This window comes from Melanostigma gelatinosum (genome assembly GCF_949748355.1).
Source record: "Melanostigma gelatinosum genome assembly, chromosome: 7".
Lineage (NCBI taxonomy): Eukaryota > Metazoa > Chordata > Actinopteri > Perciformes > Zoarcidae > Melanostigma > Melanostigma gelatinosum.
This window is the reverse complement of record NC_136640.1, coordinates 19,139,321-19,156,927: the sequence shown is the minus strand read 5'-3', so window position 1 is coordinate 19,156,927 and position 17,607 is coordinate 19,139,321. Positions and strand designations below refer to the sequence as shown.

General features: G+C 41.7%; 1 protein-coding gene across 2 annotated transcripts; it reads right to left on the bottom strand.

Annotated features, from left to right (window-relative positions):
• Positions 1 to 4,506: 4,506 nt before the first annotated feature.
• On the bottom strand, positions 4,507 to 16,480 carry LOC306779969 (high affinity cationic amino acid transporter 1-like). Of its 2 annotated transcripts, none has more exons than XM_079272103.1 (12): positions 16,357 to 16,480; positions 11,625 to 12,032; positions 11,380 to 11,538; positions 11,097 to 11,268; positions 10,859 to 10,992; positions 10,555 to 10,777; positions 9,998 to 10,137; positions 9,171 to 9,273; positions 8,229 to 8,428; positions 7,975 to 8,126; positions 7,598 to 7,706; positions 4,507 to 7,490 (listed from the first exon to the last, which is right to left on the bottom strand). In XM_079272103.1, exons 2-12 carry the CDS (start codon positions 11,992 to 11,994, stop codon positions 7,321 to 7,323), a joined length of 1,932 nt encoding a protein of 643 aa, XP_079128229.1. In that variant the 5' UTR covers positions 11,995 to 12,032; positions 16,357 to 16,480; the 3' UTR covers positions 4,507 to 7,320. The 2 variants fall into 2 exon arrangements, with proteins under 2 accessions (XP_079128229.1, XP_079128230.1); XM_079272104.1 differs by lacking the exon at positions 9,998 to 10,137 and adding an exon at positions 9,517 to 9,653.
• Between the last annotated feature and the right edge of the window lie 1,127 nt (positions 16,481 to 17,607).

Genomic DNA, 17,607 nt, shown 5'->3' with positions numbered 1-17,607 from the left:
ACGTGAACGGAGCAGCTTAGAAGCATTTAACGGTGACGTCATGGCGAGCGGAGGAACGTCAGAAGCCGCGGCGTCATTTAACGTTAAGTCGCAAGTTTGGGAACATTTTGTCTTCCCTGTAACGTATAATGACGGATGAGGGTGGTGGACGAAACCGTTACGGTATGTAGGCGTTATTTAAAGAGAGAGACACGCGACAACGGCAAAACATCGGCATGTCAGCGACGGGGACACGCCGGTGTAGAAAACAAAGGATTTCTAAATCTGGTTAAAATGCTTGAGCCACGCTACGAAGTCCACTCACGCACCCACTTCAGTGTGAAGCTGTTCCAGACCTCTATGAGAAGGACAAGACTGCAGAGACTGCTTTCACCACGGCGGAGTGATTCTTAGTCCGGTGCTGTAGACACGCCCCCTCTGTGAGAGTCTCACACACACACACACACACACACACACCTGGGGCAGGTGCTGTAGACACGCCCCTCTGTGAGAGTCACACAGACACACACCTGGTTCAGGTGCTGACAGAAGTATCAGAGTGAAGCTAGATAGTCCCAATAATATTCCAGTCAACACAGGAAGGTCGACCCTCTCCCCAGACAATGGAGATATTCTCATCTTTTTGAAAATAAGGTCACAGTAATGGTAAACATTGTTGTGTATTTGAATGACCTGACAGGAAGTAAACAGACCCAAGTTGTTGCTGAGCAGTTCAGTTCAGTGTAAACAGTGGAAGCTAGCCCACTGGCTGTTTCTTTCTTTCAGTATTGATCAAAGGACGAGGGAATCAACATACCTCATGTTGCACTTAAACTTAACAGAATTCTTGAATGTATTATTTTTATTGATTTATTTATTGTAAGACTATAGCCCAAAGTTCTTTGCGTTAAGTGTTCTTGAAGTTCTTTAATTAATAAATGGAAAGCAAAGTTATATTTGTCTCCTCCCCTTTTCTTTGTTGATCCGAAAAATGATCTGAACCGTGACTCCTGAACCGTGATCCGAACCGAACCGTGAGGTTTGTGATCCGTGACACCCCTACTATCTATATAACAACCCAATGATTATTAGCAGCAAGCAGGTGTGGTCACTATAGTTCTGATGTTTAGAGTCTCTGATTTGGATTGTACTATAAATTGGAAAAACCCAGTGGTCCATTCCTGCCGTTTCATGTCTTTATCCAAAGGCACATGCGTTTGACCTCCTTCCTGAGTGGCTTCTTGTACAGTCCGGAGAGCTTTAGCAGACCCTCAGAAGCACTTGCACATTAAGTTCGCACACCGCCACTTATTCGCCATTATTTATCTCCGTTTGTCAAGTACAGCTATAGGTACAATCAGTTCATTGTTTTTTTAATAAAACATTTTATTATCATGTTTTTCCATTATGTAGTCATACCTGGTTCATAGGGCCTTGATAGTTTTTGTGTTTTCCTGCTCAAGTCACAAACAGAATCAAATATATTTTGTCTCTAAAAGGGATGTCATGACTAAAAATGGAAGCGAAAAACAGCTAAACTGAGTTCTCCATTTGTCCTCGTCAAACTCATCAGCTGATTAGCATGACACCTGACTGACCACTGCTCCACCTCATCTCTTTGTTCCCTGTACGTCCAAACAAATTCACTTACACAGCAGGAAATAGCATCTCATTTCCCTCCTTATGAAAACAAATCGGTTGTGTTATAATAGACTTTGCTGCATGTTTCGAACAAGGAGGGGGGTAGTAATGGTAACAAAACATGTATGTTGTTTTTTTTAAACTTAAAAAGAGTGCCCAAAGACAGCAGTGTGTGGTTTGAAGTACAGGCCAACACACTACACTAAATGCCGTCTCAGCACCTGCAATGCAGGACAGAAATCGATGAATGAGATTCCCTACCTGCCTCTCCCCTCGCCTCCCTATCAGGTCTGTACCACACGCTTACTTCACTGCTGTTCAACCACATGAAGCCACAAACTCCCTCTGGGTAACCAGACAACCAATGAAGCTGTGGTTAAGATTCTTACATGTATGTTGCCTGACAACAATTGACAAACTGGATGGATGAAGTCTTGTTTCAAGAGAAAGGTTGCAGGAACGGGATTGTTTCTGCTGCAGACAGTTTCTTTAATTGATGTCCAACTATAATTCAATGCAGTGCAGATGTAACAGTACTGTATATTATATCATCTGAACAGGGGTGGCATGATGGATATAGTTCACTTGCCTGGTACTGTATATACAGTATATATATATATATATATATATATATATATATATATATATATATATATATATATATATATATATATATATATATATATATAACATGTAACATAAACATCTCTCAGAACCCCAAAAGGCACTCTTGCTCACTTTCAGGAATCTTTTTTTTTTCCTTTTTTTTTTAACCTTGCCTGCCATACTTTTACCTACGAGTTACATTAACATTTTTCATGCTGTCGATTTCATAATTTTCTGCTTCATGGTCTCCTGTGCTGGTTGAAATGAAAGCATTACAGAGATAATTAAACATTTTAATTCATTTCAACGTCTTTCCCTTCAAAACATCCTCTGGGGAGCTGAGCGTTACAGAAAGCGTGCAATGCTGCTAGTCTTACTGACTGAATTGATATTCTCCACTTCCTTTCCCACCCCATAGCACATACTGCTATACTGTAGATATGCAGGCTGTCGGTGTGTTAGGTTCAATCAACACGTTTGTGCATTGTGTTATTAGGATTGACAGGTGAATGTGTTGTGTTCATTGAACGTCAATTACGTTCCCTGGTTGTCTTCCTCACACAGCTGCGACAGCGATTGAGGGAATTTATGCTCGCACCAACAACATCCTTCCCTGCGAATGTTTCCCCATCCCCCAATTGTTCAGCAACTCACCCCGCCGCCACCTTCCTCCTGATATGCAGCATGATGGCGAGACCTTCACCCGGGGGCCTCTTATGAAATCAGTGCATCCTTGCGAGTGTGCGCTCAAACCACTTGATCTTCCCAGTAGCACAGGTGCTCCTTCAGCTTTAGCACTGCTATATCTGAAGCAGGGCACAGATCAAGGCCTGCATTTGTCCACCAAGCTGCACTTGATGTTTAAACTGGAATAATCATAAAATATTGACACCAGTCCCCCTCCCATTTTAACGCTTCAGTGGCCCTGACTTCTTTGTGTCACCAACTAAAGCTCAAAGAAGATCTTCTGTTGCTGTGACTTAAGCACATTGACACAGTGTACAAAGTGTGTGTGTGCACACTGGGTGCAGAGGAAAAGCATTGATGTGACATGCAAATTAATGTAAGTTCTTTCTGAATAAATGGACAGATATGTACAGTAACATCAACACCGTTCATGTTGAACATAACCACCAACAGAGCTAGTTGAGGCCTCGGTGGTCCTCAGTGCTTCAACACAAATCAGGCCTTTTGAATAACTGTGGTCACTCAAAGCACACCAGCAGACATCTGTCCCTTCACCGATTCCATGACTGACGTTCATTCAGCTCATGCTGCCTTCTTCCTCATGTCTCAGCTTCTAAATATAAATTCACACATGATCCGCAAACAGGAAGGCAAGAGGAGGATTTGTTGCTTTTAGGACAGACACAAAACAAACATGAGATGGAGGTGAAAGAATAATCGCATGCGGCTCTGACCCCACTGCACACACTGAGGTGAGTTTACCTGTTGTTTTTTTTTCAGCTTGAATGTATAACAGCTATTAGAATTTGCGCTCCTGGAAACAATTGGAAAAAGACTTGAAAATAACAACGCTCCTACAAACATCAGCACCGACGGAATCATCCGCAGTCTCTCCAGCAGATGCATTAGTGCCAATTCATCCAATTATCACCGCCGTTGATCTGCGATTGAGAGGGAGAGGAACACAAACCGCCCGCCGCCCCCGGTGTGAAACGATAAGAATTACCGTTCAGATTCAGGTAATCCGCTGAGCTCGTCAGTGAAGACACGAAGAAGCAGCAGCAGGAGGGACCCGTCCAGGTTTAGGCACGATGAGGAGGACACCGTGTGCACCATCGCTGGAAAACAGGGACGAGAGGAGAGAGGAGACTCAACGCCCATGTCAACACGGGCTCACGTCGCCCCCTTCAGGTGAGATCGTCCATTTATTCTCCCTTTATCAATTTCTTTTTTTTTTAAAAGCTGCATACTTCCAAAAGCCTCAGTCCACGTGTGCAAGAAAGAGACAACACAAAATACAAAACATGAGCAAAGTTAAGGCAAGTTGTATTCCTTGATAAGAGCTTTCTATGTATCATTAGTAGAAAGTGGATTGTTGTTGATGCAAGTGCAAAACTTAACATAACAAAATCCACAATAATAATAATAAATATTACTTATACATCGGCTGCTAAATGATCTTACATTTTTAGTCAATCCAAACTAAATAGATTGTCATTTATACACAATTCAGAATGCATAAAAGAGTGGAAAGTAACAGAAAAAAATACCCGTAACACAATTAGCTGAAGAAAAATAAAGACAAAGTCTGTGTTTACCTATCAGCTAAATTTATTTACAGCATTAACAATACAAACCGCAACCAATATCAAGACAACACATGCTGAACAGCTGACCTTCACCACTCTGACACTGTAAACACCTGTATAACTTAGCAGAACTATAAAATCTAAATCGCTTTTTCAAGCTTCATAAAGTTTTGAAATAGTGCAGCATGCAAATGTTTACATGCTTAATTAAAAACAGTGTCAAGGACAATACAATGCACTGTTTGTGATTTCTTTAAATGAAGCCTCACGTGAAACATCAAACTCAAAAGGGAGATGAGCCTGAAGGGTTCCCGACACAATTATTTACTTTACCTAATGCTTGCAACAAAAGACTGAATCGATTAAAGCTGACGGGTGATATGACCGACGGATAAGGGAAACTTGTGATATGGGCACTAAGTCAAAGCAAAATCAAAACCGTATTTCCAAAAACAGACATTACATGTTAAAATGTATACGAGATAATGTCGCACTGATTCAAACATTTAGACAAAGTTTAGACAGTTTAGATAAAGGCTAGTAGCGGACAGAAAACGGCAACTTTCTACAGCACAATCTTGTTTGACAATGCTGCTTTATCATCTCAAAATGCAGCAAAGTTACATACCTTAATTGCTGTTAAATCTCCTTTTCTTTTGCCTTATGTTTTGATGCTTTTAATGGTTTTAAAAGGACTGCACAATATATCGCCATTTCCTCCGGGACCGAGTTCGTGCAAGGCGTACACTATAAAATGCAGATCGGCAGAGATCTTTTCCAGACGTGGTTTGTGTGCGAGTAATTGCAGAATTGCGACAGTGTATGGTTGATTGCGTGCAGCGTAATGTCTCAGGGAGACATCAATTATTGTTTCAATGTATGTTTTAAATCTCCTTTACTTTTGCCTTATGTTTTGATGCTTTTAATGGTTTTATGTGAAGCACTTTGAATTACCTTGTTGTTGAAATGTGCTATACAAATAAACTTGCCTTGCCTTGATGGATACAAAGTACTTTAAACTTGCACGCTAATTCATTGCCATCGTTAAGAAATCGAAAGCAACTCTGTCAATGAATTGCAACATTGTTTTTGACGCATTATCAAAATAAATCTAACAGAGTTCGGCTTCTGGCAACAGCAATAGTTTCTCTCAATGGAACATAAATAGCAAAAAAAAAAGAAAACATTTCATCATAGTGTTCAATTAAAAGGCTCGGCTGAGAGATTCATCACTTTGTTGCATTTCCAGTCTTTAGTGAACACGCACAAATGTTGCGTTTGGGTTTTAGCTGCCCTGGGAATCTGCACACTCTCACAATCAGCTTTCATTTCCTTAATCATTAAATAGCATCTGAATAACAAAGGCACTCTCAGATATATTCCTGCTTGAGGTAAACATAACTGTTGGTTTGTTTCTGAATATACACAACTATCTCTGTGGAAACCAAACGGTGTTGAATATCACCAACTGATTATATTTCGGCCCGTTCAGATGTATGTGAACTAGAAATACGCTTTTCACACTCCAAAGTGTAAGTTATATACATACTATATATATATATTTCACAATTCTAGCTGTTGATAGAGCAATATCAGACCTCTCAAAGGTGTAACATTCACTTGGGAAATACTGAAAATACATCCTCTGCCGTGTCAAATAAATCATTCCACATTAGCAGCTTTTCTTTTCTTTGGCTAGTTTAAAAAAAATCAAGTTCCCTGATGGAGACAACACTGTTGTATTTTATCTTAATGTGTACCTTGAGGAAAACATTATAGAACTGTAGAAGACAAACACTGTCACACAGATGTACTGATTATCCAGAGCACCATGATGAATTATTATGATAATTATGAGTTATACAGTTTATATAAAACACAGGTAGGTCTACAGAGTTGTGCTTTCTGTACAGCACATTTTGTCAAAATGCCAATGTACAAGTTTTACCATTGAGGTGAACTTACAAGACAAAAAGGAACTCAAGATACAGTGAAGTGAAATATTTGCTTATTCTCAATTTAAGTTCCTACAAGGAACTTTCATTTTGTGTTGATTTTGGCGTTCCCTGTGGACGAAAGTGGTAGTGTTTCTGAGCGCCAGCTTTCTGGTGAACCTGGATGACTTCATCTGATAAAGGGATGTAGATTTAAAAAATAACCTCCCGTAGGATTTTGGCACAGTAGCCGGCACTGTGCTTCCTAATGCACCATGACGAGTAACACATATTTACCAGGAAAGCCGCCAAATGCACGTATATCTGCCTTAAAGAAAAGAAACACTTTTGTAATTCATCATTTCTTTTCTGTAAACAGCCACCACGTGAAAATGTTGAGCGATTTCAAGCTAGACGAGCAGTAACAAATGCTGAACTTTCAAAAAGTCAAGTTCAAATATGTTATTACAGAAAAATTAAAAGAATGGGGCTCATCATTCTAATATAGCCGACTGTGGATTAAAGAACCAAAATAAAGTTTTGATGTGTTTTCAATGATATACGTGATGTCTCAAAAAACTATGTTAAAACAACTTGTTATTTGTCTTTGGTTGATTTGGTTCCACATAATTAGTTGTGTTCACAAAATAAACCCTATCGAAGTGCAAAAACGTACAAAAAAACACTTTTCAGCTCAAAAATATATTGGTTTTCAGATGTTTTACCGAATTCGCCTTTTCACTCTCATCAAAATGTTTGGCTGGAATAAGAAATAAGTCAACGCTCTGAATGGAAGGACGCATGAAAGTCTCCATATTTCTCTCCTGGATTTGCAGCTATTTAACAGAACAGAAATAAAGTGGATTAGTGAACCTCCCGTTTCCTTAGGAATCTTCATAGTCTCCTGTGGAGGTTTGTGTGTTGTGTAGAAAGGCTTTCTTCTCTCTGGCCATGGGCTCTCCCATTATTGCGCAGGCTGGCGTGTTGGTGTTGGACCTGGTCAACGCTGCCTCTGCACTGTTGCGAATACCATAGCCGAAGTAGATAAAGAAACCTACAAATGGTGTGGAAACATTGTGGCAAAGACGTGAATTCATTTTCAAAACACAAGTACACAGCAACAGATCATATTTGGCATTGCAGGTCAAAATTCCAAAATACCTAACACCATCCAGATGGCAAAGCGCATCCAGGTTCCTTTGTCGAGCTGCATCATCAGATAGACGTTGATGAACATACTGATGACTGGGACAAAGGGCAGCAGGGGAACCTGTGAGAAGAAAACGTGTGCATTTAACATTACAACCTTAAATATTGTTAAGAACACACGGTTTCCATTTGTTTGGCTTAAAGATGTGTCGTCCTTTAGCAGGTTGAGGGCAACTGTAAAGTCTAAAGAGCAAATCCTCTCCTCTCCCTTTCCATGTTTGTTTGAAAAAGTTGACAGTTGACCAAAGTGCTGAACAACCATAACATGCAAATAAACACAAAGCAAGAAATGGTGTGAGAAAACTCTTTGGTGAAAGAACAAAGTCTACCTTGAAGGCAAGCTTGACCTTGCTTTGCGGCTGTCTCCACACGATGAAGATGACAATCAAACAGGCCACCATGACAACAGCGAGGACAGACACTGACCAGACTGCAAGACGTCCGTGGACAGCTACGACACTGAAGACACACACCAAGACACCTGGAGGGGAGAATAACACTGTAAGATGATGTGCTGTATCAGTAACCAGATGGGTTATTCCGCCACTATCTTCTGATAGTCCCTGGGCTTTGTGTGTCTCACCCAGTATGCTGGTGCAAATGTTGACGGCAAACCCGGACAGAGGGGACGGCTCTGTGTTTGAAGGGAAAAGTAAATTCTTAACGGTGAAGCGATCGTCTGGTTGTGGTAGTATGTCGATGCTGCCCTCGTTATCAGCCATTTCAGGTTCTTCCTGAGTGTTGGCCATCTCATAGGCCACACTGGGCTGTTCCGGCTGGTACCTTCAGATGGAAAAAACAGACAGTCAAAACCACGCTTAGAAAAACTGCGGGATTCCCAAAATTGCTGTTCACTAAGGCTGAGGACATTTTAGAAACTCCTAACGGAATTTAATAACATATAGCACCACCTTCATTATAAGGGGTTAAGCAGATATTTCTCTCTAGTGAATATGCTACAAAGGATTATTCATGACTGTAATCCAATATGCGTTAAATACATGAAATGCAGAAAATACAGTACAGCTGGAGGTCAGTAGGTTGAGCAATGTAGGCAAATGCAAATTATAAGCTTTGAAATCATTACAATTTTAATTTGAAGACACCATGTTTTACATCACGAGGCAGCTTAGGACAGTCATCTAGGATGGAATGTTAGGGTATGTGAGTGTGCCTCAATGGCTAGCTCACGGCCGCCGCTCTGCGTTCATACGGCGGTTAAAACCCCCAGTTAAACACCGTCAGCTCCGTCAGCACTGTTGCCATAGTTTGCACTGTTTGCACCGTTAGCTGCCAGCCACCAGCTCAGCCGTCGCCATGTTGATAGCATTTTAGAGGCAATAGAAATGCTCCCAATCTCGTATCCTTCAAACACTTCTACACCTATCTGGCCTGACCAAGCCTCTGACTGGGGACTCCTTTACCAGTGAGAGGACGTACAAATATGAAGTGATTCAGCATGGTAATCCTCTAGCGTCCTGACAAGCGTAAACTGGATATATGTCAACTGAGAGATGAGGTGTACCTGAGGACCAGCACACAGGCAGCCACCAAAGTATAGGCCAGCAAAGTTCCAATGGACATGAGGTCAACCAGGTCCTTCAAGTCAAACAGGAACGCCATCACAGCTGCAGCACACACAAGAGAAAAACACACGTCAAAATTATAGATTTCATCAAACTAATCCTAAAAGTAAAAAAAATGCACACTGACCACAGTATAATGCAGATATTGTATTTTTTACATAATTCATACACATTTTCAAACTACTGCTGTCGAGCTCCATTTAATTACAACCTAATGTGTTAAGGGCCAACATCCTCCTTCCCCTAGAGGGCACTGTTGCCTTGGGCCTCATGTCAGCTACCTACCAGATATAAGCCCTGCCACCAAGGTGGAGTTGTTGGGCGTCTTCCTCTCGCTGACACGCGCCAAAAAGGAGAAGAGCAGCCCATCGCGAGCCATAGCAAAGATAATGCGTGGGAGTGGAAACATGGAGCCGAGGAGACTAAGCCATGGATGAAGGAAGAAGGAGGAGGAGGAGGAGGCAGACATTTTCTTTTACTTAAAGTATACATTTGGGAAGTCTGGTTTCACACAGGGCCTCAACCTCAACCATTCTCAGCCTGACATCCTGATAAACAGCACGGGATGCTGTACTGAAGATGTTCCTGTGCCTGCTTTGCGCATGGCAATAATTGAAACATTACATTTGCATGACATTTGTGCTGTATCGTCATCTTGGTTTTTGGCCGAGTGCTTGTGTTGAGGCCTTGTGTGCCAAGCGCGTCTTGTAGGGTTATAGGGTGATAGGAACCCCAACTCATTAGTAGGTTTAGGTCATGAGCTCACCTGCCACAACACCTGATGTTATTGTAGCTGTTAGAGGGGTTTTGGTTCTCGGGCTGATTTTGGCCAAACATTTGAAGAGCAGCCCATCTTCTGCCATGGCCCAGATCACTCTGGGCATTGGGAACATGGAGCCTAGTAAACTAGCACGGGAGAGAGAATGCCGTGCAAGTGAATGCACACGGTTAGAAAATATAACATTGCACTGTTGCCACAAGGTTTGAAGGATTCCAGCCTCTAAAATGTTGTTTGCTGTAGCATTAAGATTTCTCATGACTGGAACTAAGGAGCCCAAACCATGAAAACAACCCCAGATCCATCAAGGACGAGCAAACCAATGTCCGTTAAAGAAATAATCACAAAATTCACTCTTAAAGGTTTAGCTCCAAATATATAAAACAATACTACAACTAATTCCCCTGAATTGAAGAATATAGAATATATTCAATTCTATATTCAAGGTACTGAAAATTATGAAATCCTAAAAAAAAAGAAGCATGTAACCAATTACAAGTCCTCTCCAACTTATCATGCAGAGAGGCAGGAGGAAAACCTCTTACCTGGTTGACAAGGCACATAAAGATCCAATGGCCACTGCATAAGTGGCTTCCTGCCAGCCCACATACATGAAGGCTACTGGCAGAGGGCTGTTCTTATCCAGCAAGTAGTACGGCATCATCAAAGTGAGGGCCGCCGACACGCCAAAGTACGCCAAAAAGCAAATAAGGAGCGAGGCCACAATCCCGATGGGAATGGCCCTCTGAGGATTCTTCACTTCTTCTCCTGGGAAAGGGAACACAACTGGAGATGTGAGAGGATATGGGTCCCGAGTGTCGCTTATCAATGTAATGTATTCCCTCTCACCTGTAGTGGCAATGCAGTCAAAGCCTATAAATGCATAAAAACAGGTGGCGGCGCCAGAGAGGACTCCATTTATGCCAAAAGGCATGAAGCCGCCTGCACCAAGACTTTCTGCTGATGGTAGGGAATCAGACGCACTGGAAGTAAAACAAAAAAGGCATTTGCTTATTTCAAACACAACACACAGGTATATTATTAGGCACATAACATTTTAGAAAATGAAGCTCTTCATGTCACCCACTTGAGGCTGGAGTTGCTGGTGGAATTGAGGATTTCCTCAGGCTTCAAGTTCCAGTTTTTCAGGTTTCCTTTGACCAAGCCAGAGATTATCATGAACAGCAGCACCAGCACGTTGACACAGGTGAACACTTTAGTCACCAAGGCCGACTCCTTCACTCCGAATATAAGCAGTGCTGCAAGCAGTTAAAAAAAAAAAGACAATGTGAAAGACAATGATGTCAGAAGGAAAAATGAGATAAACCATTTTTCACACAGAGATACTGTATATCCGAGCTGCTCCTCACCTGTCAGAGCGATTATTATGAAGACGGCAAATATGTCTGGATACTCTGCCAGGATGCCCGGGGCATTCATGGTCATGTAACGTCTGCAGAATTCCTCAATGTGCCCTCCGATCAGCTCATCGAAGGTGGCGCTCCATGCTCTGGCCACACTTGAAGTTCCTGCGTGGAGGAAAGTGTTCGTGTAAACTGAACAATATCTCGTGTAGCAACCAAACTCCTTTCCTTCCTCATTCAAATTGTCTCACCAATGACATAAGAGAGGATGAGGTTCCAGCCTGTGATGAAGGCCCACAGTTCTCCAACCGTCACATAGCTGTAGAGGTAAGCCGAGCCAGTTTTGGGGACGCGGGCTCCGAACTCGGCGTAGCACAGACCGGCCAGGACCGAGGCGAAGGCGGCTATGAGGAAGGAGAGGACGATGGCAGGTCCAGCGCTGTCCCGGGCTACGGCGCCAGCGAGGATGTAGACTCCGGCACCCAGCGTACTGCCAACGCCCAAAGCCACCAGGTCAAACGTGTTGAGGCATCGAGACAAGCGGGAGTCCTCTGCGTTACAGTCGACAACCTTCACCCGCAGGAGCTGCTTCCCAATGCCCTTTAATGTTGCCAGAATCATCCTGGCTGGCACCAAAAGCTCTACAGGAGATAATTTAGCTGTTGGCAAAACAAGACAGGACTGACTTGAGTACTGAGATTACTGTGCAAGGGAAAAGAAAATATGTGCTGATCCAGCCCCGGATCAACTGCTCCTTGTGATTCTAACTTTGATTTGATGTTTGAAGAAATAATAGCTTAAACTAGTTGATTCAACTAATGTTTACAAAGTGCTGACGTATGAAATCGGAAATTTTGTTTTCTTTTTTGAGAACAAAACCTCCAGTGATGGAGGATATATGCAGTAAGGATTTGAAAGGAGTCACAAAATAAAGAGAGCATTGCTATTTGGTTTCCATTATTTTGCATCGTGATGGGCATTAATCCAATGTAATAAACAAGCTTGCAGTCAGCGTTGCAAGAATGTGACTTCATGCACTTCATTCATGTCAACATGAGTCACAGATTACACAGCAAGCCGTTTGAACAGCCTGCATCGGGGTGAAATGAACTTGACATTCAATGAATACAACACATTCACCTGTCAATCCTAATAACACGATGCACAAACAGGGTGAAATATGTTTCATGTTAACATGTTAAAGTGCTTGGATGAGTTAGTACAGTACAAACTAAACGCTTGTACTGAGCATATATTAAAGTACTACAAGCTGTACATTTACACAACGTTTGAGTTAAATAAACTGTCAAACTACTAAAAACATACTCAGGTCCCAAGTGCTGCTCACTCTTATTTTGTTGTTCTTCACATTGCTTCAAAAATGACTCAAGTGAAGAATGAATTGGCATACTAACATTAGTCTAATTTGAATAGTCTAACATATCTTCTGATTGGACACACCCTATAGTATGCATTATATTCTGCATTCCAGATGAAAAGTATGGTCCATCAAGAAGATATTCTTTCTCAATTACAGTTATCTGTTATCAACACATTGTTCCAGGTTAGAGCGCAGGCAGCAGTAAACACTTCATCTCAGCCGATTCCCACTGTGGATGAACCTATGCAGGGAAATAAAACGCTTGCCAACTTATTTTTGTTATCAAATATAACAACATGCCAAATTGAGGCACATGAACAATATGTTTTTCAGTTACAGTAAAATAATGCAATGTTATATGATAAAACAGAATAAGGTTACCTCAAACAAGATGTTGCCAGACATTTCATATCAACATTATCTGCCGAACAATTACATCGTGATATTTTGTAAATAGTGTGCCGGGCATAATCCTGAAAATCTGGGATCCAATTTCAAAGCCTCTTCTAAAACAGCGCATCAGAGACAGATATAGATCTGACTAACAATGCACACAAGCACTCACCTTCACAACGCAACACAAAACAAGATCTGCTGTCTTCACTGCTATACAGCGTTTTTTCTTCTGTCAGCTTATGAATCCACTCAGCCACGTACTCCAGTGAGAGTGGCTGTAGACTTCACTTCCAGTCAGCTGAGGCTGAATAGAGCTGTGAGAGACGTTTACAAGAGCTGCTTTGACATGTGACACAGACGCCTCTTAGTATACAAACCATTCAGGTTTCCAGCTCACAAATAGAACAGGGAGCCCTCACAATGGCCCCTGAGCTAAAGACAGACCAGCTGTGATGCCTATCCCCTTTAGTGTTGTCTGACTATACGATGACCTGAACAGTTTGAGCCAGACATTCCATTGGGCGAACAGTTTGATAAGACCAACACAACCCTGGTGAATGTAGATGAAGCTGAAGCTAGAAAGGAAACCCAAAGAAAAGAAAGGTGCATCTGTCAACTGTGTACTTCTCACGTCAATGTGTAGGACAAGAACGAATATGTCCTTGTATGCTGTGCAAGAGGCGTACTGTAGCATTCACAAGATGTGGCATGCAGTGGCTGGGCTAAAACAAAAAGGAGGGTGGGCAGGGCAGAACCCTGCCCTCTTCTCAGCCAATCGCGAGCTCAACACCTGCTCCTGACGTAGTGGGTGAATTTGAAATGGAAAGCAGTCACATGCTTATACAGCAGATACATCATCACTGAGGCCAGAAGATCAGAGTTTCTTACCGGATTAATGCCTGAATGTAAACCACACATTACAGCCAATAGGATCATCCGTGATGTAGATTGAGAGATGTTGACACACCCTAGCCTTGCATGTAGGCTTCTCACAGCATATTCAGTATTTATTATATTATGTCTCATGCCCTCCTCATGGTATGCAGAAATGTCAGTATTTTACATATATATTTCAGTTAATAGTTAAGGTGTCCTTGATTTATATAGGAACAGTCCTCAGTCTTGGATATTTCTGACCACTAGCTGGCACTGTGCCCCTAATAATTACCAAAAACTGATGAATTCACATTTGTTTGGCAGGTGATCACTGTGTATTTAAAATGTTCCAATGACCGTTTTAATTTGAATATTCTACTATATTTAAAGCAAAATGTCTAATTGGTTGACAGGAACAATAAACAGAAACAGTATTTACATTTATTTTGGAACTTTCCCACTGCCTCTGTTTTAACCAATAGATAGTTTATTTATCTATAAAATATTTACAGCAAAACATTCCTCATTACAGATGTCTGATACATTCACACAAAGTGTCTTATCATGGTCACTGCACAGTGAGACAAAAAGAAGGAAACCGCACAGGACACTAAACAGCCTCATTTAAACTAAACTCTAATCTTTCACAGATATAAAAATAGATTTACAAACAGATTGAAGTTAATCAAATTCTTTGGCTGGATGGCAACTGCTTAAGGTTTTACAAACATGAAAGTCTTTCCACATCTAGTGAATACCAGCACAATATGCTGGCCTTACCCCACTTCAAACCAGTGAAGTCAAATGAAGAAGTTGTTTAGACTTCTCAGACTGACGGATGGACTGACTGGATGCACTATTGACCTTTGTGAAATTTGACATCAGACTAAAATATCAGCTGTGTGGATAATACAGGGTTTCTATTTTATTCTGGTCAGCTTTTGATGGCACTATTTTCTTCAATTAAATCGTGTTTCTTCGTCTATTTCAGCTAATTCTGTGTCTTTAGGGATTTTATAGAATTAACATGAAAAATACAGGTGACCAGACAAAGGAAGTTAAAAGAAATACAGAATAGTGATCGCGTTTTTATAGAAGAATTTCCTCTTTGTGTTTCCACAAATAGTATTTACTTGCTGCGCTGCAGTAACACAAAGAGCGAACATCATAAAAACACAGTAACTTTGAAAGATACCAATTTGATATGACTAACTCAGATTTCTGAAGCCTCAAATGAATTTGGATGAACTTTGAAAGGCATTTATGCACAATAAGTTCATTTTGTCTCGGCCTCTTCCATTCCAATCACATTAGAAAGGGACCTCTCTCCAGCCATCATGGGCAAGAGGAATGATTACAGCGGCCAACACTAGTACATGAGTACTGTGAGGAACAAATGTGGACCCAAACTAAACGGAAACAATTACCTGCCTAAAGCACAAACAATCACACTCATGTAGTTCTCCTCAGCCTGGAATCAGCCATAGGTCAACATTGCTATTTTATGATATTGTTGCACATGAGGACAATGTTGACTGATGAACATGCTTTTTTTATTTTGATTAACATATTCTGCGCGTTCTTTTGATTTAGTTTGTTTTTTAGCTAATTATTTCATATACAGACAAATGTTTCAAAACAAACTAGTCCAAAGTGGGCCTGAATGAGAATGTAATCAAAAAGATATTTAAAGCATTTAACCATGTCGGTGAATAAAACACTCACCGCTTCAAATAGTAACAGAAAGCATTTTTCAAACACATCTTTGATCAAAGCCTTCATTATCTCCCCACATTATTGGTCAGAATTGTTATTTAGGTGACGGATTATTTGATAACACGGATGGAAAATGGGCAGTAATTCCCATTTATTTACAGTGCGGGTTCATACGAGTTCACCCACACTGCTGGTGGAAGTGGCACTCGCTATAAAAGGCAATGTTCCTCCTCACGGCCACCGATGCATTCTTTCAAACTGCAAAACCTCCACACAGAACGACTTCACTTCTATAGACTACGTATCACTAGTGGAGATCTTTGCTACTTCACATTCCCGCTTGTACAGTGTGAAGAGAAAAGCGCAGAAGCTGCTCCCAGCTGCACTCAGTTTATATTGCATCAGCCGGATGGTTTGCTCCTCTTCCTCAGATCATATCCACTGCTTCCTTATGGAGTACTGCAGGATACGCATGGCTGAGAAGTAACCAGGTTGTTGCTGTTTTGTTTTTTCTTACAAGCAACTGCAGCCGAATAAATCGGACAATTGTTCAGAAAAGAACAACGTGTACTTAAAAGTAATAGTCAAAAAATATTTAACTTAAAACGTCTTACCTTATTTGAGAAGGCGCCAAAACAGCTTCTGCCTCTTTCAGTTTGCGCGACTCAACTCCGGACAGCAGTGAAACGCTCTCATCAGTCTGCTGGTTTGTTGGTAAGGACTCACGCAGGAGGCCTGACACACCGACTGTGGGTGGTCCGCCGAGCTGACCGTGGCTCCACCCGATTATCAGACAATATCAGATGCCAATTGTTTCCCTTTGCAAGTACCACGAGCATCCACCAGATAGTGCTCTTCACAAGCGGATGCCCCTGCAGGTCTCCCTGTGGACCTCTTTGAGGCATCCTGGAGGCATCTCTTCATTTTAAATCTCGCCCTAGATCAGTATGCATATGTTGGCATCTCTCCCTGCTGGTCCTCCTTCCTTTTCATGTTTGCATACAAACAGTGGCAAAAAAAAGTCTCAGTGGGGGAAACAGAGCTGATCCGCGCCACTCTCTGAGCTTCCTGCTGTGGAGCGGGTACCATGTCGTGATCCTCTTATTTCAACCCCGCTCTCGATATATAGCCCCAAAATCTACACCAGGATTTGGGATTATCAAAGCAACGGGATCCTTTCCGACTGCAAGAAAGAGGCCACACCAGTCATGACTAAGCTCCATCCATCCTGGGGTGGAGAGATTCCTCCCAACCACACCAGTAAGTATTAGGCCCCTGCTGCAAGTAGCTGCAAAGGTTGTTGAGATCAGTTGGATATTGGCGGCTTCATGATTCCCTTCTTTTTGTTTTGCCGATCCAGCAAAGCTTACTAAGACGTAATTGGTGGGAGAAGTGCTGTAGACGCTCCCTTATCTGACATTTCTAGATTTATGGCTGACTGGCACTCACCCAGTGGACCAATTGTTGGATCGCTTTGATAAACGGGAGTCCGTGCTCTACGGTGATTCTGAGGTAATGCAGTATGGGACTCGGAGAAGGAAGTACTTCATGAGAAACACACGCTCCCCCTCATCAGATATCGCTGCATTTTGCTCCTTTCAGATACAGTTTCTGTACATTTCTGGTGAATCCTTTCCACCCCATGAACTTATTTCAGGGTTCTGTATTAATGCAGTTTCTAGTGTTTCTCAGCTCTGGTCCTCAGGAGCTCGAGTTCTGATGGTTTTTATTCAAGTTGTTTAATGAGGACTGAATAGACACGAGATACCAGGATAATGCATTTAATTACCTTGCACAATAGAAAACAAATGGCACTTTGGGTCTCAAAGATCTCCATTGAAATCAGTCGCTGCCAGTGTTGCATA

Bases quoted from the DNA above. Each gene is read 5' to 3' on its own strand.
- LOC306779969 (XM_079272103.1), bottom strand. From the start codon at position 11,994: ATGATTCTGGCAACATTAAAGGGCATTGGGAAGCAGCTCCTGCGGGTG. The intron at 11,539-11,624 runs GTGAGACAATTT...TCCTCCACGCAG, and splicing joins CATCCTCTCTTATGTCATTG to GAACTTCAAGTGTGGCCAGA. The intron at 8,429-9,170 runs GTACACCTCATC...TTCCATCTGAAG, and splicing joins GCCTGTGTGCTGGTCCTCAG to GTACCAGCCGGAACAGCCCA.